Source organism: Aquarana catesbeiana, linkage group LG05 (assembly GCF_042186555.1).
Source record: "Aquarana catesbeiana isolate 2022-GZ linkage group LG05, ASM4218655v1, whole genome shotgun sequence".
NCBI classification, from domain to species: Eukaryota; Metazoa; Chordata; class Amphibia; order Anura; family Ranidae; genus Aquarana; species Aquarana catesbeiana.
The window spans coordinates 140,632,982-140,655,306 of record NC_133328.1 but is presented as its reverse complement, the minus strand read 5'-3'; the positions used below and the strand labels follow the sequence as shown (position 1 = coordinate 140,655,306).

Here is a 22,325-nt window from a genome sequence, read left to right as displayed (position 1 = left end):
CGGTGATTTATTATCTGCCCAAGGTCCACAAACATCCTACTTGCCCCCGGGTCGTCCCATTGTCAGTGGTATTGACTCTGTTACGTCCCGGGTGGGCAAGTATATTGACTTTTTCCTTCAGCCAATAGTCAGTAAGATGCCCTCATATTTAAAAGACTCACGCCATGTGATCAACTTGTTGGCGGCCCAGACCCCGAGACCAGGTTTGTGGATGGTGACAGCGGATGTCACATCCCATTACACTGTCATTCCACACAACCTGGGTCTCTTTGCGGTCGAATATTTTCTTAGGCATGATTCTGGACTATATGATGAGCAAATAGTTTATCTTATAGAATTGCTTCAGTTTGCTGCTTCTCTGAACTATTTTTGGTTTGGAGGTCAATTTTATAAGCAAGATAGAGGAGTCGCCATGGGGGCTAAGTATGCCCCCAGTTTGGCGAACCTCTTTATGGCCCTGTGGGAGGAGGATGTCGTCTATGCCCAACAGAAACCCCAGTTTGTTCTTTGGGCTAGGTATATAGATGACATCCTCCTCGTATGGGATGGTGATAAGTCTGACCTTGATTCCTTTCTTGGAGGACTTAACACCAATAATAGAGGCATTTTTTTGGATTACGAGGCTAGCCAACACGAGATTCATTTTTTGGATCTCACTATTCGGATCAAAGAGGGTCAATTTTCCACTGCCACCTACTTTAAAGACACCGACCGTAATTCATATATCCCTACTAACAGCTTAACGGTATCTGTTAGGAGGTTGTCAGGGTAACCCTTCTCTAGGAATCGTTTGGTCAGGACATCCGCCTGCAGTAGAAACTCCCCATGATCCCAACAGTTCCGTCTCAGGCGAATATACTGACTTTTAGGCACCGCCTTAATCCAAGCCACATGGTGGCAGCTGTTAGTAGGGATATATGAATTACGGTCTCATTCTTTTAGATCTAACAGCACCCAGGTTGAGTTCCAAATTACGCCTTTTATCACATGCTCTACCAAGGGGGTCGTGTACCTGCTCCAGTGCCCATGTGGGTTGCAGTATGTGGGCAGGACTAAACGACCCCTGATCGTTAGACTTAATGAGCATGTGACAAATATTATCAATGGCTTTCCGAAGCATCCTGTGTCTAGGCATTACCTAGAGGTTCACAATAGGAATCCAGATAAAACTCTATTTTTAGGGATAGACAAGTTTACCTGTCCCTGGAGGGGTGGCTCTTTGGTCCGAGGTATTTTGCGCCTCGAAATGGCTTGGATTTACAGAATTAAGTGTTATACACCATTTGGGTTGAACGTAGAGGTAGATCTAAATGCGTTTATCGACAATGCGTAGGATTGCTCTCTTCCATACTTATTTCATTTTCTTAATTTTTTTTTTGTTTTTTGGTAGATACTATCTAGTATGCCTATGAGCACTTGGTTTAATATTACAGGATTCGTATTGAGTGTTGCTATTTGTAATTTTCAATTATGAGCAGTATTTGTTGATATTGCCATATATGTTTCTGTGAACTTGTTGTGACATCTCGGAGACTCTATTGGCTTAAATGTATGTAGATGCATACTAATTTTTTCTTTAATGGTACCCCCTATTATCTGTTATATATATACTTTTTTGCTTGGAGTTATTGATAAAACATATTTATACACTATCTCCTCTAATTTTGGTGAGTGTGTGATATTAGTTATCCACTCACCGATATTAATAAAATTGCATTGCTGTTGCTGGATGGCAGCACCATATGTAAGTGTGAGTGGCTGTCTTTCATATACTTTTTGTCTGATAGTACACCATTGCTAGCTTAGGCACATGTTTTAAATATAGATATAGCTACATAAGATTGTTTTAATTATTATTTTTTTATTTTTATTGAGACCCTGTCTTGGGTGGTGTATATATGAGGAATTTTTTTTCCAACAATTTGGCGTTATGTCATAATTCAATGTTTCTATGGATACCCCCTATTTTATGTCCTAGCTGACATCCCATGAGTTGGTATATTGTTTTACCACAAGATGGTGCTGTGCCGTAATCTTATAGACTCTGCTGGTTGTCCTCTGTTATAGACATAATTGGTACGGCTGCATTCTGTTGTGAGTCTCCATTTAGACACGTAACTCATGTGTCGTTTGTTTTATCTTTTGTTCGATGCGTGGCTTAACCGGTCGAATCTTACAATTTTGGCCGGTCTGCCTATAGCTGTTTTCAGCCTGAATATCAAACAATTATGTAGGTGTTTCCATGTTCCGTCCTGACAGCTGATTGGCTGTCCATGCCTGGTGTCTCCGAGGTGTCACGGCGGGGCGTGGCCTTTTTTGTTTTTTAAGTGCGATGTGTCAGAGTGTCGCCCGTTCCCCAGACGATGTCAGTGACAGGACGAAACGTAGGTCGGGAGGTTGACGTTCTGACGTCATCGCACTCATCTCTGAACGGGCGCTCCCTTGCCGGCTTGGCGAATGCTCTTTTTATCTGCAGTTTTGTAAGTGTTTTTATCTTATCTTAAATAAACCATCTTATTGGATTTATGCTATGGCTGCCTTTCTTCTGCCTCTATGTGGTTGATTCGGGGTATGGTCTGATTGGAGCCACGATCACGGAGGGAGATCGTATGCTGGTTATCAAGGCCCATGTTTACATGCTTACCATCCTCACATGCTTACATGCTTAGCATTATTTGGATAAGTGGTGCATTGCCTGACCTGGATATCATCCCGAGACGTGCCTTATTGTGCATTCCATCTGGTAAGCACATATGTTTGGTGGTGGAGGATAACTGTTCAGGGTGTGTCTGTCATTTCACTCTCCCACCTGACTCACATGGAGAACTACCAGAGGATTCCTCTCATTTCCTCTATGTTTATGGACTATACTAATTACATTTAAATTTGATGTGTTTTTGACACATTTTGGGGCTTCTTTTTATTTTTATTTATTTTATTGCACATGTTCGGTTTTTGCAATTTCATTTTATAGCGCAGTTTTTTTCTTTTGTTTTTCATGGCAGCAGAATACCCAGCTCTCCGGAAGGGTTTTGGTACAGATAAATAGTCTCAAACAGCTTCATGGTACCACTGCTCTTGATTAGCCTCAATTTCCTGCATAACTTCTTGAGTAACATAAGGAAATTCCAGACCATACTCTTTAACAACTCGTTTATTGAGCACTCTCTGTAATCGGGCAAGTCTAGGTAAAGTTCTGGTTTTTCCCTGAGCAGGAGGCACACAAGAATTTGGCAATTTGCGCACCATGGATCCGATGGGTATCGGCTTAGACTCAAACGGAGTAGTAACTTTAGACAATGTCTCTGTAATAGTACTGTGCGGCTCCACACAAGTGATGTCTTCCCAGAATCCATGGCTATCCATTCTAAGAAGGTAAAAGTAGAAGCAATATCTTCACCCTGGGCCCACAATAATTCCTGTGACATTGTCTCAAACAAATCATCATCACCGGAGAGATCTGACAAAGAATCTATCTCCGAATCTCTCAACTCTTCTGCTGGCAAATATTTACAAAGAGTCCCAGATATGTTCCCCTTTGATCGCTCACTCGTTCCTGTCGTGGACTTCTCCGGATGCATGTACTTCTCCGGCTCCGGCAGCTGCACGGTAGCCAGCAGCTGCACGTCTTGTCCGTAAGTCTGGAGACTGCTATCGGTGTATCCATTATCACCACCAATAGACCATTATGCGTGATTTTTATCTAGCCTTGTGAGTAGTACTTTTACATTTCCTTTTTTAATAAACTTTTTTAAAGATAATGCACAAGGCCAGTGCACCCTCTCTTTTCTGTTTTTTGTCCAGTTCAGGTAGTCTCTGGGGTAGGCCTCGACTGCGAGAAGCCTTCACATATCCCACCTTCCTTGGGACAGGTGTAGGGGGAATAGGTGTAGTGGCAGTAGAAACAAAGGTGATGTCCGCTGATGAAGCAGTAGCAGCGACATCTCCCTCAGGAACACTCACGGTAGCAGATGAGACTAAGGCCTGTTGCTCTCCAGCAGTAATGGCAGTACTTTCCACCGTAGCGAACCCTGTTGCCCAGTCCACTCGGTAAGCATGGGGCGACATTGTAGGTTGCTCCACTGTGAATAGGTATTCTCGGCACTGCAAACATCGAACAAATGGACGGAGATGTATGGCCAGTCCTTCACACTTGTGGCAAAGCATGCCCAGCCCTTCAATATCTCCAACGGTATATAGTACGAACCGCCCCTGCGGCTTCAAGAGGATGCCGGTATCCGTCAGCAGGGTTCCGGTTAGCATAGCACCGGCAGCGGTGTATGTAGGAAACATCTTGGATCCCACAGTTGACGGTATCAATGGAAAAGAAGACATGGCTGCACTCTGATCCTCTCAGTACGATCACGAGGCCTCTCTTCTCCTTTGGCGCCAGACACACACACACGTGTCTCACGCAGCAGCAAATAGGTGTAACTCCTCCCACTTGCTCCTCTGATCATGTAGCTCCCGGGCTTTTACTTCTCACCCACAGCCTACTCAGTCAGAAATGTGATCCTGCAGTTTAACCCCTTCTTTTCCTGGAAAAAGTGACAAAGTCCAGAAACCTCTTTTTAGCATAGACTCTCGGTGATATACTTCTCAGAGTTGCTTAGGGCAACGGCAAACAATCCCGGACGACGTCCCCATATGTAGCACTAACCCCCGAAGGAGCTGCTGATTTATATCGGCCTGTTACTGTCACCTCTTCAACTGTAGTTTCACCAATACCAGAACTTAGAGTGCATGTTGAGCTTTGTATCTGATAATGTAGGCACCAGTCACTTTAGTACTTTTCCAATGCTTTAATAGGAAATAACTGGAAGAAGTAGCAGGAAAGAGATAGAAGAAGAGTTGCAGGGAAAGTTCAAATACCTTTTCGTTAAGACACTGAGGAATTTGGAATCTTGGGAATGAATATACCTTCAGTCCTGGATTAAATCTTTGCCCACCCGGATAGGTCTCTCTCACTGACCAAGCAGCCGGAGCATATCACGAACAAAAAGAAAGTCTCTGCCACAGACTTGAGAAGAACAATTTAACTGTACGATCCTCTGCCACAGGACTTAGTAGTTTTAGATGAACAGCAACACAATACCAGAACCTTTAAGCCGACCCGGCAATACTTGTGTGGTAGATTAGGTTAAGATTCATCCTCCAATTGAGTCACCAGGCCCCTCTTGAGACACCAGCATTCTGCACGGTCCTCTCCAAAGACGGGTCCTCCCCTGGGTCTTTTCAATTGTCCGGCTTCTTCCCGCAGGACAGACAGCACAGGACCATCCCTGCAGTAGTAGGCCCCAGACAGGCTTCTGGGCCTACTTGCATGGCTGCAGCAAAGCAGCCCTCCGGCCTGGAGGGCCACGAGGTAGAACTGACCCTTAGCACATGGCATCTGTACCTTAAGTACTCTCTCCCATAATGCATAGCAGCGGACCACCTCTGCCGAGTTACCTCTGGAAAAGAAGAGCACTCAATATACTTCAGCTTGTTGCTTTTCCAACACTGACCTATGGTGACAACGACACCTACAGGCAACAGTGTGGAACTGCACGCAACACAGCCAATGCTGGAACAGAAGCTAATTTAGCCATAGATTAACTCTGAACTATATAAAGAACAGATAACCCACTAAATTTACAAATAAGCTCCTGATCGAAAATTTGTCAGCGCTACATTTACATTACCATTTGCATCATACATTTAGTTTAGAAATGTTCACTCAATAAAACCTTAATACATCTGTCAAATAAGAAAAGTGATCTGCATGATGGCTAATCCTACAGTAGGAGAATGCATTTGTTCTTCTACACTACAGTCTTGGTTTTCATGTCTTGGAATGTTCATTTTGGCTGGACTATCGCTACAATCATTTATTGTGGCCGTGAATGTCATTGACTGGCTGAAAGGAAGATCAATGACAGCTACTGACCAAATTATCACCTCTATTGGGATAACAAGAATCATCTATCTTTTTTCCTGCCCATTACATTTCCTTTCATATTATTGCACTGCAGGGTTAGGTACAAAAATGTTGTTACTGTATGTATTCACTGGCATAGCAGCAGGATTTTCCAGCACCTGGTTATCAGCCCTCGTCGCTACATTTTTCTGCATTAAGACTTTTACTCTATCTGAAGACCGTCATATCTCCGAGAATAATTTTTCTTATATTTACTTCTGTGCTGTTGGGATTTGGGTATGGTTAATTTCTTTTGCAAGGTAAAATAACTTATCTTACTCTTAAATTATACATGATAACCATCATTTCCCACTAATATTTCTTTTTAATTGTTTGTAGAATATTTTTTCAGTTCTGATCTTCTTTGTGTCATCAGTGCTTCCTGTTATTTCCTTGGGTTTCCATATTAGACAAAATGAAGAAATATAGAAATGTACCAAGCAGTACAGACACCAATCATAAGATAGAAAAAAAAAAGAAAAAACTGCGCTAGAAACCAATAAAGTGAAGCAGCGGCTATTAGTGGGGTACACCAAAGACAAATAAAAATAGAAAAGCCGCGCATTAGACTGATATATGCATAAGTAAATTGATAATAGTGAATCTGTGAAAAATTATATGAAAAAGTTCCTTTGTGATATAGAACTAATAAAAGTCCAACTAAGAAAGGGAATCCAAAACTCCTCGACTGTCCAATTGTTACCACTTAATAATTGAATGAAACAAATAAAAGTCCCAACTGATGAATAGCAGCTTACCAGATGGCAAGCCAAATCGAGCAGATGGCTTAAACCCAGCCTAGGCCTTTAGGAAACCGATCACAGTGGAATATGGCAATTTTCACTCGTGAGATTGACGTGGATTCACAAAAAATTAAAGTGAGAGAATCATATAAACACCCAGTGCTTGAAGACAGCAGATAACACATGAAGGGCCTTTTTAACAATGGCAAAAATTTTGTGCAAATCATGCGGATATGTGGATCATCTTCCAGTGAAAAAGATAGTGAATACACCAGCACCACACGGAGGGTTTGCTTACCAGATGTTATATAACAAATGTGGATATTAAATCTATCAACCGAAATCCTATCCGTGAACGGGTTAATGCGTGCAGCAAGCCGCATAAAGAGCCTGCTTACCAGATGTCAGACTTCGGTGAGCAAAATGACACAGCCAGAGGAAACGATCAACTTAATGTAGAGAGCGGAGTAGATCCATCATAGCAGACATGTCAGAGCCTCCACGATACACATAGCATAATTGTTTTTCAATGAAAACGTCACCTTATGACGAAACGCGTCTGGGAGGTACGTGCTGACGTCACCACGTCGCCCCATTGAGGAGGACGGGAGTCTGTTTGTTTGCCGGCCGGCATTGGTTTTATCTTTTACGGTTTCAAACCAAGATTATATTGTAAGTGTTATTCTGCTTTTTAAATAAACTAGTTTAAATGGTATCACACTATTTTGCCACTATTTTTCCAATTACTCTATGTGTATCGCGGAGGCTCTGACATGTCTGCTATGATGGATCTACACCGCTCTCTACATAAAGTTGGTCGCTTCCTCTGGCTGTGTCATTTTGCTCACCGAAGACTGACATCTGGTAAGCAGGCTCTTTATGCGGCTTGCTGCACGCATTAACCCCTTCACGGATAGGCATTTGGTTGATAGATTTAATATCCACATTTCTTATATAACATCTGGTAAGCAGACCCTCCGTGTGGTGCTGGTGTATTCACTATCTTTTTCACTGGAAGATGATCCACATACCCGCATGATTTGCACAAAATTTTTGCCATTGTTAAAAAGGCCCTTCATGTGTTATCTGCTGTCTTCAAGCACTGGGTGTTTATATGATTCTCTCACTTTAATTTTTTGTGAATCCACGTCAATCTCACGAGTGAAAATTGCTATATTCCACTGTGATGGGTTTCCTAAAGGCCTAGGCTGGGTTTAAGCCATCTGCTCGATTTTGCTTGCCATCTGGTAAGCATGCCATTTATCAGTTGGGACTTTTATTTGTTTCATTCAGTTATTAAGTGGTAACAATTGGACAATCGAGGAGTTTTGGATTCCCTTTCTTAGTTGGACTTTTATTAGTTCTATATCACAAAGGGACTTTTTCATATAATTTTTCACAGATTCACTTCTTTTATCAATTTACTTATGCATAGATCAGTCTAATGCTCGGCTTTTCTATTTTTACCAATCATAAGATGATAATGTTTACAGCTGTGTCTTTCCTGTGCTGTGCTTTGTGTGGAATAGTAAATCTAACTGAAAAAATATGGTACAAAATTATTTGGCTATGGCATTGTGTGGATGCATGTTTTATGGAACATTTTTCCAGTATTACATTCTGTATCCTTAATTTATGTAGCTACCAAGCTAAGGGATGCATAATTCAGGAGAGTCCACTGGGGAATAAACTTCTTGTTCTGGAGAAAACCATCAGAACCCGACCAAAGAGAGCTGATGGAGGTGACCCGTGACCCATGACACTGTAACTGGTCCTTAATCCTTTGACAATTTGAACTATGCGCTCTGTGCAGCTACCTCCGGTCTGTTTTTGTTGGACTGACTTGCCGAGTACCTCCTTTATCTTTCCTTCTGGATTTGTTTGTCTGCCACCTGTCTTGACCCCTGGCCAGGGGCGGATCCAGAGTCTAGTCTCGGGAGGGGCACTACCTGAAAATACGTTTTTTGGGGGGAATTTATCAGGGAAATGGCTGGTGTTGGTGCTTCAATCATCACAACACCATGGTTGTTATGGTGTCAGGATGATTGAAGCACATTTTTTCTATTATTACATTGCTATAAAAAATGAAATAGTTCAACTCACCATAATGCAGAATCAGTGGGAGCCCCAAGCGTGTCACTTGCCACGTTGCCTGCCACCAGATGCGGATTGTCACTTGCCACTTCACCTGCCACACGTTGCAGATTGTCACTTGCCACATCGCCTGCCACCAGATGCAGATTGTCACCTTGCCACGTCACCTGCCACACATTGCGGATTGTCACTTGCCACATCTCCTGTCACACATTGGGGATTGTCATTTTCCACGTCACCTGCCCCCAGATGCAGATTGTCACTTGCCTGCTACAATTGTCACTTGCCACGTCACCTGCCACCAGATGCGGTTTGTCACTTGCCACGTCACCTGCCACCAGATGCGGATTGTCACTTGCCACATCACCTTGCCACCAGATGCGGATTGTCACGTCGCCTGCCACACATTGCAGATTGTCACTTGCCACGTCGCCTGCCACCAGATGAAGATTGTCACTTGCCACGTCACCTGCCACCAAATGCGGATTGTCACTTGCCACGTCACCTTGCCACCAGATGCGGATTGTCACGTCACATGCCACACATTGCGGTTTGTCACTTTCCACGTCACCTGCCACCAGATGCAGATTGTCACTTGCCACGTCACCTTGCCACCAGATGCGGATTGTCACGTCGCCTGCCACACATTGTGGATTGTCACTTGCCATGTCGCCTGCCACCAGATGAAGATTGTCACTTGCCACGTCACCTGCCACCAGATGCGGATTGTCACGTCACATGCCACACATTGCAGATTGTCACTTGCCACGTCACCTGCCACCAGATGCGGATTGTCACGTCACATGCCACACGTTGCGGATTGTCACGTCACATGCCACACGTTGCGGATTGTGACTTGCCTGCTACAGCTACAATTGTCACTTTCTTTTTCCCAGAGGGTGAGGCAGCAGATTACCAGTCAGGCAGCAGAGAGATGATGTAATCTCTCTGCTGCCCGTAGCTACCTGCACAGTGAGGGCGGAACTGCAGGGATGCAGGGCGGGCGGTGAGAGATGATGTCATCTCTCTGCTCCCCCGCCCACCGGCTCCCTGATTGGTCAGCAGCCCGGCTGCTCTCTAAATGTCACCAGCGGCCAGCCCGGCCGTCCACTCTCATCTGCCCACCCCACTGTCAGGCTTAGACTGTCACCAGCCCCCCCGGCTGTCCGCTCTCTCACCCGCCCACTGTCAGTGACTGACAGTGGGCGGGTGAGAGAGCGGATGGCCGGGGGGGCTGGTGATAGTCTGAGACTGACAGTCAGTCTCAGACTGTCACCCGCCCGGCCGTCCGCTCTCTCTCTCCCACGGACCCAGCTGCCTGCCCTCTCCCCAGCATTCTCGGAGGGGGCAATTGACCCGTTGCCCCCCCCTGGATCCGTCCCTGCCCCTGGCCTTAAGTTCTGGCTCCTCTTTTGTATCTGTCCCCTTCCGACCAACTCTGCTGGCTTTCTCTGGCACGCTTCCCGACTATGTTCCAGCTTGCTCCAGTGTGCTCTGTGGTCCTATCACTTTTCCCTATCAGGAAATCTGGTGAAGACTAGCTGGTGCTTAGACTCTACGTCTCATTCCACAGTTGGCATTGTGGGTCCACAATTTCCTGGCCACATGTGACAGTTGACTTATGCCGCGTACACACGAGCGGATTTTCCGTCGGAAAAAACTTGGATGGTTTTTCCGATGGAATTCCGCTCAAGCTTGCCTTGCATGCACACGGTCACACAAAAGTTCTCTGAACTTTCGACCGTCAAGAACGCGGTGACGTACAACACTACAACAAGCCGAGAAAATGAAGTTCAATGCTTCCGAGCATGCATCGAATTGTTTCCGAGCATGCATTGGAATTTTGTGCGTCGGAATTTGTACAGATGATCGCATTTTTGGATAGGAACTTTTTCCGCCTGAAAAATTGAGAATCGCACATTCCACAAACTCACGGAAGGGGGCAGAGTCTACCAACTGAAAAGGCAGCAGTTAAAGTGCTAGCAATTTAGCCAAGCTAGCATTCAACCGCTGGGCATGTGGATGGCTGGGAGCGAACTTCTTTGGGCGGTGCAGCAGCTGGGGCAGGAAAATTTGCCTGGTACAATCTGACTTTGGTGTACCGATAGCAGATTGCCCCCAAGTACTTGGCTGTGACACACCTAATTCTACACCTTCATTCCTCTCAGTGCAGGTCTCAGAGAGGACTGAAGGTATAGTGGCGTTTATCCCAGCTGATGAGGAGCAAGGAGAGGTCCTCTTTGTTCTTTGGTGTGGGTCTTTTAGGTACACTTGCCAACAAACTGCATGGCAGGTCAAAATATGTCTGGTCAAGCATGTGGTGCCCAAGCGGGAGATGTTTTGGCCACAAGAGATAAGCTTGAGATATATGTTGCAAATAGCAGCGGTGGGATCTGATGCACTCGTCTCAAAAAAGGCCCACACTAAAGAACTTTTGGAATAACGCGCAGAGACAGCAGCGCCCTGCACATGCGGAGCTCTGCGCTGTGATGCAGTCGGTGTGCTGCCCTTAAGCTGGCCCCTGGAGGGCATCCTGCCTCGTTGGTGATGTGCCTCCTCCTCCTCTCTCCTATCAGGCACCCATGTGGAGTCAGTGACCTCATCATCCCCTCCCTCCTCATCACTGGAGCAAAGCTGGCAGTATGCTGCAGCTGGGGGAACATGACTGCCAGATTGCTGTCCTTCTTGGGCACCCCCTCTCTCTGGGCTCACGTTACTGCCTTCCTCTAGCTGGGTACCATCATCAGAGCCTTCAAAACGCTGGGCATCCTCCTGGAGCATGTACCCAACACTGTGGTCAAACAGTTTGGGGGACTCCTCAGGAGGACATGGTGGGGCTAGGGAAGGAGTGACTGATGCCATTGAGCTGAGGGAAGAGGCCATGTTGGCAGCTGCTTTGCCAGACAAAGTACCCTGAGCCTGTGTGAGAGAGGATGAGGAGGATGAGGACGGCTTGGTCATTCACTCTACCAAGTCTTCCGCATGTTGCGGCTCAACGCGGCCAGCTGCCGAAAAAAGGACAAGCGTGTCCCACGGCCACATGCTGATGAGGTTGCACCGTCTCCACAACCAGCACTGTTGCCTTTAGACCCAGAGCCTGCTTGCCCTCTTTTATTGGCTTGTGACTGTCTGCCTCTCCTTGTTGGCCTTCCAGACATACTAATGGCCTGCAGTGAGATGTAGCTGCACAAAGCTGGGATGTATATATATATATATACTGATACTGCAGCTAGCAGAATCAACTGCCTGCCTGTAGTATTATTAGTATGAGAACACCAGCAATTGTCTTCAGGTAGCAGAGGACACAGTGCACTAACTGTAAATACTGTAGCTGCCTGCCTGTGGTATTAATAGGAGCAGAACAACAGCAATTGTCTCCAGGTAGCTTTAGGTGCACACTGTGCAGAGGATGCACTACACTAACTGTAAACACTGTAGCTGCCTGCCTGTGGTATTAATAGGATGAGAAGAACACCGCTAATTTTCTTCAGGTAGCTTTAGGTGCACACTGTGCAGAGGACACAGTGCACTAACTGTAAATACTGTAGCTGCCTGCCTGTGGTATTAATAGGAGCAGAACAACAGCAATTGTCTCCAGGTAGCTTTAGGTGCACACTGTGCAGAGGACACACTACACTAACTGTAAATACTGTAGCTGCCTGCCTGTGGTATTAATAGGATCAGAAGAACACCACTAATTTTCTTCAGGTAGCTTTAGGTGCACATTGTGCAGGGGATGCACTACACTAAATTGTAAATACTGCAGCTGCCTGCAGTACTGTACTAATAGGATCAGAAGAACACCACTAATTTTTTTCAGGTAGCTTTAGATGCACACTGTGCAGGGGACGCACTACACTAAGTTGTAAATACTGCAGCTGCCTGTGGTACTGTACTGATAGGATCAGAAGAACACCACTAATTTTCTTCAGGTAGTTTTAGGTGCACACTGTGCAGAGGACGCACTACACTAACTTGTAAATACTACAGCTGCCTGTGGTACTGTACTAATAGGATCAGAAGAACACCACTAATTTTCTTCAGGTAGCTTTAGGTGCACACTGTGCAGAGGACGCACTACACTAATTTGGAAATACTGCAGCTGCCTGCAGTACTGTACTAATAGAATCAGAAGAACACCACTAATTTTGTTTAGGTAGCTTTAGGTGCACACTGTACAGAGGATGCACTAAACTAACTTGTAAATACTGCAGCTGCCTGCAGTACTGTCATGAGAAGGTCTACCCGTTGGTGGCGCTATCGGTCTCTTGGATCGCAGTACCAGTGTCCATCAGCAGGTGTCTTCCAACACCTAGGACCTGCAGTAAGAGGTCTTTCCTGCTGGTGGCACTGTTGCATCCTCGGGCCGTAGTACCGGCGTCAACCAGCGGGTGCACTCTGGCAATGTGGAGCAAACAGCTCACACTGCGCTCAGCTGTAACGTGAGGTCAATTACCACAGCCTTACAAATACCCGGCAAGCCCTCATAGGCTTGCCTTGGTATCTCTCTCCCTCTCCCTGCGTTCTGACCTTGCTGCCTGTTTGACCTTGAGCCTGCTATCTGCCTTGTCCTGATCTGATCCAATCCCTATCCTGAGGCCTTCCTAGTCCTGTCCCTTCTGTTCCTGGCTCCCTTGGATCCCTGCCCTGAACCCCATCCATCCATCCTCTCCTTGTCCTGTTCAGGTTCCCGTCCTTACCCTTCTGCTGACTTCCCTGTGTATGACCTTGGCTTGGCTTGTTTACGATTACGGTATCTCCCTTTACTTATATATATATACATTGTTGTTTGTAGTGGGTTGTTGTGTGGGTTTTTGCACTGTTTGTTCCTGTAACTTATCACTTGTTAATAAACACCATTTCACTTACATGTGTTTCTGGTCTCCTCTGTGCAGTCCACACAGTCTGGTCTACTAGTCTCCTGACAGTATACCAAGGCCATCCCTGACCAGACGTGGCTGCACTGAGAAACCATCCTGTTACGGTGGGCGCGCAAAATGGACTTTGATGAAATTGTCTATTATTCTCTGCTGGCGGCAGAGGATAATGAATATTGTTGTCAGACTCTTAAAGATTGGACCCGAGACCAACTGCTGGAAACGATACAAACCGCCCATTTACTTGTAGATCAAGGTCATGTGTTATTTGAGGATGTTCTGCCTTTGATCCAATTATGTACAAAGTCAGCCTCATCATGCATTCCCGAAGGTAGTGACGATTTCTCCCCTCCTTTCAGTTGTGACCAGGTGGAATCCCTGGTATGGTTGTTAGAGGATGATCCGGCTTACTTTGATGAACATTATTCCGCTTGTTCCCAGCAGGTGTTATCTGATTGCCTTTATTCAGTACAATCTTTGGTTAGTCAGGCTGTGTGTAAATCAGCGTTTGTTCAACCTTTGCTGCAGGCATGGTCAGATCTCCTGTCTTTAGCTAAGCCACAACATTCCAGCCCTGCCATTAATCATCTGCCTTCCAAAAGATCTATCTCCCCGTCACCTATGGCAACCTCAGCTACAACCCAGTTTAATCAGTTCCCTACCAAATACTATCACCCAGTCTCCAAGTGTCACACCTATCCTGCTTTCAATTCACCTGTCTCTTCTCCTCCACCTGTAACAGTCCCACAAAACCCCTCTCTAGCTACAGTTCCTTGGTCTTCCTTCGATCCAGCTACTTTCTTTGCTTACAGCCCTGCACCTACATACAAAACTGCACGGGCTAAACCAAAGAAGAAGCAAAAATTCTTCCCGACCCACACCATCTTGCCAGTAACCCAACCTGTTCCAGCTTTGCAGTCTGACGTTCCAGCTCGCCAGTCTGATGTTCCAGCCTTCCAGTCTGATGTTCCAGCCTTCCAGTCTGATGTTCCAGCTTTGCAGTCTGATGTTCCAGCTTTGCAGTCTGAAGTTCAAGCTTTGCAGTCTGAAGTTCAAGCTTTGCAGTCTGAAGTCCCAGCCTTCCAGTCTGATGTCCCAGCCTTCCAGTCTGATGTCCCAGCCTTCCAGTCTGATGTCCCAGCCTTCCAGTCTGCTGTTCCAGCTTTGCAGTCTGCTGTTCCAGCCTTCCAGTCTGCTGTTCCAGCCTTCCAGTCTGCTGTTCCAGCTTTGCAGTCTGCTGTTCCAGCCTTCCAGTCTGCTGTTTCAGCTTTGCAGTCTGACGTTCCAGCTTTGCAGTCTGACGTTCCAGCTTTGCAGTCTGATGTTCCAGCCTTCCAGTCTGATGTTCCAGCCTTCCAGTCTGATGTTCCAGCTTTGCAGTCTGATGTTCCAGCTTTGCAGTCTGATGTTCCAGCTTTGCAGTCTGATGTTCCAGCTTTGCAGTCTGATGTTCCAGCTTTGCAGTCTGAAGTTCAAGCTTTGCAGTCTGAAGTTCAAGCTTTGCAGTCTGAAGTTCAAGCTTTGCAGTCTGAAGTCCCAGCCTTCCAGTCTGAAGTCCCAGCCTTCCAGTCTGAAGTCCCAGCCTTCCAGTCTGAAGTCCCAGCCTTCCAGTCTGAAGTCCCAGCCTTCCAGTCTGAAGTCCCAGCCTTCCAGTCTGATGTCCCAGCCTTCCAGTCTGATGTCCCAGCCTTCCAGTCTGATGTCCCAGCCTTCCAGTCTGATGTCCCAGCCTTCCAGTCTGATGTCCCAGCCTTCCAGTCTGATGTCCCAGCCTTCCAGTCTGATGTCCCAGCCTTCCAGTCTGATGTCCCAGCCTTCCAGTCTGATGTCCCAGCTTTGCAGTCTGATGTTTCAGCTTTACAGTCTGATGTGCCTGCCTCCCAGTCTGTCGTCCCGATGCCTGCCTTCCAGCTCGATGTCCCTGCCTTCCAGCCGGATGTCTTGCAGCTTGCCTTCCAGCCTGATGTCTTGATGCCTACCTACCAGTCTGATGTGCCAGCTTTCCAGATTGATGTGCCAACTTCCCAGTTTGCTGTACCAGCTTCCCAGCCTGATGCCTTGCAGCTTGTCTTCCAGCCTGATGTCTTGATGCCCACCTACCAGTCTGATGTGCCAGCTTCCCAGTCTGATGTGCCAGCTTCCCAGATTGATGTGCCAGCTTCCCAGATTGATGTGCCAGCTTCCCAGATTGATGTGCCAGCTTCCCAGCCTGATGCCTTGCAGCTTGTCTTCCAGCCCGATGTCTTGATGCCTACCTGCCAGTCTGATGTGCCAGCTTCCCAGTCTGATGTGCCAGCTTCCCAGATTGATGTGCCAGCTTCCCAGATTGATGTGCCAGCTTCCCAGATTGATGTGCCAGCTTCCCAGATTGATGTGCCAACTTCCCAGTTTGCTGTACCAGCTTCCCAGCCTGATGCCTTGCAGCTTGTCTTCCAGCCTGATGTCTTGATGCCTACCTGCCAGTCTGATGTGCCAGCTTCCCAGATTGATGTGCCAGCTTCCCAGATTGATGTGCCAGCTTCCCAGATTGATGTGCCAGCTTCCCAGATTGATGTGCCAGCTTCCCAGATTGATGTGCCAGCTTCCCAGATTGATGTGCCAGCTTCCCAGATTGATGTGCCAGCTTCCCAGATTGATGTGCCAGCTTCCCAGTTTGCTGTCCCAGCTTCCCAGCCTGATGTCTTGCAGCTTGCCTTTCAGCCTGATGCCTCGAAGATTGCTTCTCAGTCTGATGTGCCAGCTTCTCAGTCTGATGTGCCAGCTTCCAAGTCGGATGTTCCAGCTTTCCAGTCTGATGTTCCAGCCCTCCAGCCTGATGTTCGGGTGTCTGCCCTCCAGCTCAAGTGGTTCCTGTCATCTGCTGCCCAGCTCAAGTGGTTCCTGCCGTCTGCTGCCCAGCTCAAGTGTTTCCTGTCGTCTGCTGCCCAGCTCAAGTGGTTCCTGTCGTCTGCTGCCCAGCTCAAGTGGTTCCTGTCGTTTGCTGCCCAGCTCAAGTGGTTCCTGTCGTTTGCTGCCCAGCTCAAGTGGTTCCTGCCGTCTGCTGCCCAGCTCAAGTGGTTCCTGTCGTCTGCTGCCCAGCTCAAGTGGTTCCTGTCGTCTGCTGCCCAGCTCAAGTGTTTCCTGTCGTCTGCTGCCCAGCTCAAGTGTTTCCTGTCGTCTGCTGCCCAGCTCAAGTGTTTCCTGTCGTCTGCTGCCCAGCTCAAGTGTTTCCTGTCGTCTGCTGCCCAGCTCAAATGTCTCCTGTCGTCTGCTGCCCAGCTCAAATGTCTCCTGTCGTCTGCTGCCCAGCTCAAGTGTTTCCTGTCGTCTGCTGCCCAGCTCAAGTGTTTCCTGTCGTCTGCTGCCCAGCTCAAGTGTTTCCTGTCGTCTGCTGCCCAGCTCAAGTGTTTCCTGTCGTCTGCTGCCCAGCTCAAGTGTTTCCTGTCGTCTGCTGCCCAGCTCAAGTGTTTCCTGTCGTCTGCTGCCCAGCTCAAGTGTTTCCTGTCGTCTGCTGCCCAGCTCAAGTGTTTCCTGTCGTCTGCTGCCCAGCTCAAGTGGTTCCTGTCGTCTGCTGCCCAGCTCAAGTGGTTCCTGTCGTTTGCTGCCCAGCTCAAGTGGTTCCTGTCGTTTGCTGCCCAGCTCAAGTGGTTCCTGTCGTCTGCTGCCCAGCTCAAGTGGTTCCTGTCGTCTGCTGCCCAGCTTAATGACTCTGACATGCCAGCAGTACCCACTGTCCAGGTTGATGTACCCGATGCCCGGCCTGATGTGCCCTCATCTGTCCAGTTGAAGGCCATGAACTTTGAACAGATACACCTTGTTGGAGCGTCCGGAGGCCGCTCCTTTAGGGGGGGGTACTGTCATGAGAAGGTCTACCCGTTGGTGGCGCTATCGGTCTCTTGGATCGCAGTACCAGTGTCCATCAGCAGGTGTCTTCCAACACCTAGGACCTGCAGTAAGAGGTCTTTCCTGCTGGTGGCACTGTTGCATCCTCGGGCCGTAGTACCGGCGTCAACCAGCGGGTGCACTCTGGCAATGTGGAGCAAACAGCTCACACTGCGCTCAGCTGTAACGTGAGGTCAATTACCACAGCCTTACAAATACCCGGCAAGCCCTCATAGGCTTGCCTTGGTATCTCTCTCCCTCTCCCTGCGTTCTGACCTTGCTGCCTGTTTGACCTTGAGCCTGCTATCTGCCTTGTCCTGATCTGATCCAATCCCTATCCTGAGGCCTTCCTAGTCCTGTCCCTTCTGTTCCTGGCTCCCTTGGATCCCTGCCCTGAACCCCATCCATCCATCCTCTCCTTGTCCTGTTCAGGTTCCCGTCCTTACCCTTCTGCTGACTTCCCTGTGTATGACCTTGGCTTGGCTTGTTTACGATTACGGTATCTCCCTTTACTTATATATATATATACATTGTTGTTTGTAGTGGGTTGTTGTGTGGGTTTTTGCACTGTTTGTTCCTGTAACTTATCACTTGTTAATAAACACCATTTCACTTACATGTGTTTCTGGTCTCCTCTGTGCAGTCCACACAGTCTGGTCTACTAGTCTCCTGACAAGTACTATACTAATAGGATCAGAAGAACACCACTAATTTTCTTCAGGTAGCTTTAGGTGCACACTGTGCAGAGGACGCACTACACTAACTTGTAAATACTACAGTTGCCTGTGGTACTGTACTAATAGGATCAGAAGAACACCACTCATTTTCTTCAGGTAGCTTTAGGTGCACACCGTGCAGGGGACGCACTACACTAACTTGTAAATACTGCAGCTGCCTGCGGTACTGTACTAATAGGATCAGAAGAACACTAATATTCTTCAGGTAGCTTTAAGTGCACACTGTGCAGAGGACGCACTACACTAATTGTAAATACTGTAGCTAATAGGACTAATAGGATCAGAAGAACACCAGCAATTTTATTCAGGTAGCTGTAAATACTGTAAAAACACCTGCCTGCCTGTCAGTAGTAGGAAGAGAATAACAGGAACGGATCTAGCTAAACTGAATATAGTGTATATATATATATATATATATATATATATATATATATATATATACAACACCTAGGATGTATATATATATATATATACACAATACACTGTAAGTGCAGCTAACTGACTCGCCTGCCTACTCTATCTAACTTAAATCAAATGACACTGTCTCTCTGTCTATCTTTCTCTCTCTCAACGCCGGAACACACTACATAGGGCCGCCGTGCAGGTGGCCTTATATAGTGTAAAAAACGTGAGCAGCACTACAAAAAGTGAAATAACATATATAGGAATATGCAAGTAAATACAATCAGAGGAAATGTGATGGACCCAAAGAAATATACAAAGTAAATAATATAAGTGCCAAAAAACATAAAAGGGTGGTAAAAAATAGTCCCAACAATGGGGGATGTGAATAGTGAAAAGTCCGTGAATAAAACCATCCAAAAGTATTCGGAACAGATGAAGGTGAGGTTAATCGATCACACAGACACCAATATGTGAGGAGATCCACCACCGTAAGTACTGTACGCTTACCAGAGGGCAAGCTTTGGTAAGCTTGTATGGCGACCTGACACTCAGTGGTTGATAACGTCACACCACGGCTATTCAGTGAGGACCAGAAACTAACAGGGTAGCTCCATCCAGTATGACAGTCTGCAAGGCAGCCTTACGCCGAAAACCCTAAGGTAGTTAGTAGTGCTTGACAAAACTGATAAAAGGTATCCAGGACATCTAATGTGGTAATGTCTAGATCAGTTAGGGGAGGCTCCCACTAACTGAACAGCTCAATTATCCAAAGTATATGGGTCCTGATTGATATCTTATAAGGTGGGGTTCCCTGAGGATCTCTGCTCAAGTGAATAGGAGCTGCTTTTTCCTCAGGGTGTCAGCGGTCTTTCACAATCCTAGCAACACCCCTACTTTTTTCCATTCCTTGTTTAGAGCTGTGCTGAGGCAAAAAAATGCAATAAACTTCAACTGCTACTGAAGACAGGCAATTTTTTAATATGGCCAGGGGGAGCAGATTTGGGCTCCCAAAACTAGGTGTTTTTTACACACAAGCCTACTATGCCTTATTATAAATCTGACCCTTGTAGTAACTGGATAGGATAAGATCAGAAGAACACCAGCAATTTTCTTCAGGTAGCTGTAAATACTGTAAAAACACCTGCCTGCCTGTCAGTAGCAGGAAGAGAATAACAGGAACGGATCTAGCTAAACTGAATACAGTGTATATATATATATATATATATATATATATATATATATATATATATACACACACACAACACCTAGGATGTATATATATATATATATACACAATACACTGTACGTGCAGCTAAATGACTCGCCTGCCTACTCTATCTAACTTAAATCAAATGACACTGTCTCTCTGTCTACCTAGCTCTCTCTCAACGCCGGAACACACTACACAGGGCCGCCGTGCAGGCGGCCTTATATAGTGTGTGGCGTGTACTAAACCCCCTGAGCCATAATTGGCCAAAGCCACCCTGGCTTTGGCCAATTACGGCTCTCTGTACAGACGGCGCTGTGATTGGCCAAGCATGCGGGTCATAGTGCATGCTTGGCCAATCATCAGCCAGCAATGCACTGCGATGCCGCAGTGAATTATGGGCCATGACCACTCGAATTTGGCGCGAACGGCCCATATTGTTCGGAATTCGGCGAACGTCCGAACAGGCAATGTTCGAGTCGAACATGCGTTCGTTTCGAATACGAAGCTCATCCCTAGCTAGCATACATTTTGGATGCTGGAGTGCTAAACCACACTATGAGTACATTTCTTGCATAGGTGCTGTATCCTATGCACATGCATCTATGTACATTGTGGACTCAATGTAAATTACAACAGCATACATGTGCCAATAAATACTGCGTGGCTAGACTTCACCTCCTGTTCTGTAGGCAAAACAAGAAGTGAAATCTCTCCAAAGTGGGGGAGCTTAGACACTTGTAATTTGGACAGGTTTGCCTTCTGGAAAACTTCCACTCTATTTTTGTTTAGGTAAAAATGAAAACTTCTGTATTTCTTATCACTTTCCACCCCAATGCCAGTGTTCACCATGACAAATGGTTGATCTCCATAGTGGGGACACAGACAGCAAAAGAGGAAAAAAAAATAAAAGGAACTCTAATCCCTCACCACTGTATCTAAAAAAAAAAAAAAAAAGACTTAAAATGATACAGTAGGCACCATGTTGTATGAAAAGCTTCACATTCCTTTTTCATCCAGGAAATAATTTTCAATTCTTCAGTCTATTTCTTTAATGCCAGCTCTACGGCCTGAATGAACTGTTATTAGATCATGGATAAAATGTAGCAATATATTAAGAGTTAATGCATACATTGGCTATAGGTTAGAACAGTGGTTCTCAACCGGGGTTCCGCGAGAGGTCACCGGGGGTTCGGCGTCGATCTGACTGTCAGTCGCAGGCAGTTGACAGGAGGATCGCAGACATAGGCAGAGATAGGCAGGGAAGCGGCTGGCACCCTATTGGCTGTAGCGTGCTGTTCCCCGCAGGCCCCTTCTCCCTCCTGTCCTTCCCTAGTGTTTGTATGTGACATCATCTGGGATGGACAGGATAGGAGGAGGAGGGGCCGAGGGGGAACAGTGCGCCACTGGAGGAGATATGAAATGAGCTCTGAAGCCAGAAGAAAAAAGCAAGTACTGAAGTGTGCCCCGCTGTGTTCCCCCACAATGTGCCCAACAGTCTGTCCCATGTAATGTGCTCTGCCCCATGTAATGTGCTCTGCCCCATGTAATGTCTCCTGTCATGTGCTCTGCCCCATGTAATGTCCCCTGTCATGTGCTCTGCCCCATGTAATGTGCTCTGCCCCATGTAATGTCCCCTGTCATGTGCTCTGCCCCATGTAATGTCCCATGTAATGTGCTATGCCCCATGTAATGTCCCCTGTCATGTGCTCTGCCCCATGTAATGTCCGATGTAATGTGCTCTGCCCCATGTAATGTCCCCTGTCATGTGCTCTGCCCCATGTAATGTCCCATGTAATGTGTTCTGCCCCATGTAATGTCCCCTGTCATGAGATCTGCCCCATGTAATGTCCCATGTAATGTGCTCTGCCCCATGTAATGTCCCCTGTCATGTGCTCTGCCCCATGTAATGTCCCATGTAATGTGTTCTGCCCCATGTAATGTCCCCTGTCATGAGATCTGCCCCATGTAATGTCCCATGTAATGTGCTCTGCCCCATGTAATGTGTCCTGCCCCATGTCATGTCCCCTGTCATGTCCCCTGTCCCATGTAATGTGCTCTGCCCCATGTAATGTCCTCTGTCATGTGCTCTGCCCCATGTAATGTCCCTTGTCATGTTCTCTGTCCCATGTAATGTCCCCTGTCATGTGCTCTTCCCCAAATAATGTGCTCTGCCCCATGTAATTTTCCCTGTCATGTGCTCTGCCCCATGTAATTTCTCCTGTCATGTGCTCTGCCCCATGTAATATCCCCTGTCATGTGCTCTGCCCCATGTAATGTCCCCTGTCATGTGCTCTGCCCCATGTAATGTCCCCTGTCATGTGCTCTGCTCCATGTGATGTCCCATATAATGTGCTCTGCCCCATGTAATGTCCCCTGTCATGTGCTCTGCCCCATGTAATTTCCCCTGTCATGTGCTCTGTCCCATGTAATGTCCCCTGT

The 22,325-nt window shown here is 46.8% G+C and overlaps 1 protein-coding gene across 1 annotated transcript; it reads left to right on the top strand.

The window, feature by feature from the left end:
* Positions 1-5,767: 5,767 nt before the first annotated feature.
* LOC141145963 (taste receptor type 2 member 3-like) lies at positions 5,768-6,543 on the top strand. The gene is given in 3 exon segments (XM_073632753.1): positions 5,768-6,196; positions 6,299-6,370; positions 6,372-6,543. Coding segments are annotated over 3 exon segments (582 nt in total). The 3' UTR covers positions 6,453-6,543.
* Positions 6,544-22,325: the final 15,782 nt, after the last annotated feature.